The sequence below is a fragment of the Seriola lalandi genome, unplaced genomic scaffold, assembly GCF_002814215.2.
Source record: "Seriola lalandi dorsalis isolate HSWRI2012SDOR001 ecotype SW California unplaced genomic scaffold, Sedor1 jcf7180002054991, whole genome shotgun sequence".
NCBI classification, from domain to species: domain Eukaryota; kingdom Metazoa; phylum Chordata; class Actinopteri; order Carangiformes; family Carangidae; genus Seriola; species Seriola lalandi.
Window position 1 is genome coordinate 23558 of NW_019525540.1, and position 1985 is coordinate 25542.

The 1985-nt window shown below is 46.9% G+C and overlaps 1 protein-coding gene across 1 annotated transcript in view; it reads left to right on the forward strand.

Annotated features, from left to right (window-relative positions):
* Window positions 1-221: 221 nt before the first annotated feature.
* LOC111647416 (Iroquois homeobox protein 5a-like) overlaps window positions 222-1985 on the forward strand; it is a 5771-nt gene continuing 4007 nt past the window's right edge. Inside the window, exons 1-2 of the mRNA XM_023397014.2 lie at window positions 222-508; window positions 1475-1880. Of these exons, the coding sequence (XP_023252782.1) occupies window positions 278-508; window positions 1475-1880 (637 nt within the window). The 5' untranslated portion in view covers window positions 222-277. The remainder of the gene's footprint in view (window positions 509-1474; window positions 1881-1985) is intronic.

Consider the following 1985-nt stretch of genomic DNA (forward strand, 5'->3'; position numbering starts at 1 on the left):
TGCCGGCGGGTTCAGCAGTGATCAGTTCAGCAGCAGCGGGAGCGGCGGGAAACTTGCAGCAGCAGAAACACACAAACTGAACCGGCAGCCACCTGCGATGCTCCCGGATGGCGCTCCGCTGTTAAAACTCCTCTTCCCTCCTTTTCTTCCTCCTCTTCTTCCTCCTCTTCTTCCTCCTCCTCGTCTCTTTCTCCCGCCGTCCCGGGGAAACGCCGCGCGCTTTCTTCTCCGATGTGAGTTCGCCCGCGCGCAGTAGTTGGGCTCCGTGCGCGCCATCATGGCTTATCCTCAGGGCTTCCTCTTCCAGCCGTCCGTGTCTCTGGCTCTGCACTCCTGCCCGTCCTTCGGTTCCGGGGTCATCTTGGGCCCGCGGACCGAGGAGCTGGGCCGCTCCTCTTCGGGCTCTGCCTTCGCGCCGTACTCGGGACCAGCGACGTCTCCCGGATTCAGCTCCCACCTCCCGTACGGCGGGGAGCCCCGGGCCGCCGCCACGCTCAGCTCCTTCGTGGTGAGTGTCCGCACCGGGTCGGAACCGCTCAGTTCACCTGCTTCATGAGGCGGGAAGATGAGCAGGTGTCAGGGCTGGAGCGAAACGGCGCGAAAAAGAATCTCAGAGAAGCCGCGTCGTCAAGTTTAACGGCTAAAAAAAAAACCCAGTGAGTTTTGTAAAGAAGAGTTTCATCATCAAATCTCTTCAGTGACAAATGATTTATTATAAGTTTTACAGAGAGAGAATTTAAGTTTTTACTGGAGAACGTGTGAGTTTATAATAACAACACCATTAATAATGATGATAAATAAATGAATAAATGTTGGTAATAATTGTGATAATAATAATAAAACAGCTGCAGTCTTTTCTGAGCAGATGAACATTTATCTAAACAACAATTACATTAAATTAAAAAACTTCAGTTGTAAATTATTGTTTATTTTTCTCATTAAATAATTTTTCAGCAGCTGAAATTTTATTTTCATCCGTTTGATTTTTAATTTCGATGTTTTTTTGTTTGATCTTTAGAAATGAGTTTAATTCAACTGTATATTATTGTGTTGGAGAGATGTGAAAACATTTAATCTTTTATTAATTTATAAATTAAAGAACTGTGTTTAAATATTAAATATTACAGAATGTGATTAAATGACGTGTTTTAACTGAACTGTGCAAATTAAATTTTATTTGTCTGTTTGGTTTTTAATTCAACCTTTATTTAACCACGTTAGTCCCATTAAGATTAAGAAGCTGCTGCTCAGAGAGCTGCCAAGAAACACACACACACACACACACACACACACACACACACACACGTCTTGCAGTCAGAAAATACATTTTTGAGAAAAACTCAGAAAGTCAAAAATAAAAACCGACCTTCAAATTTTTATAAAATCACTTTGTTTTTATGTTGATAATAAATAATAATAATTGAATAATAATAATAATTTAATCATAATTAATAATTGTTGTTTCCTGTTCCAGAGTCCAGGCTACGACCCGTCCTCAGGCATCTCCAGCTCCTTGGACTTCCACCCGTTTGGGGGCCTGGGGCCCTACCCGTACGGAGACCCCGCCTACAGGAAGAACGCCACGCGGGACGCCACGGCCACGCTGAAAGCCTGGCTCAACGAGCACCGCAAGAACCCGTACCCCACCAAGGGGGAGAAGATCATGCTGGCCATCATCACCAAGATGACCCTGACTCAGGTGTCCACCTGGTTCGCCAACGCCCGCCGGCGGCTGAAGAAGGAGAACAAGATGACCTGGACGCCCAGGAACCGCAGCGAGGACGAGGAGGACGAAGACAACATCGACCTGGAGCGCAACGACGAGGACGAGGAGCCAATGAAGACGAGCAACGACGAGGTCGAGACGAAGAGCGAGGCCGGTGAGTGAGAGGAGGGAGACTGAGCTGCAGCTCCGTGAACACCTGAAAACATCTGTTCATCTCTGTCCACACCTGAAAACATCTGTTCATCTCTGTCCACACCTG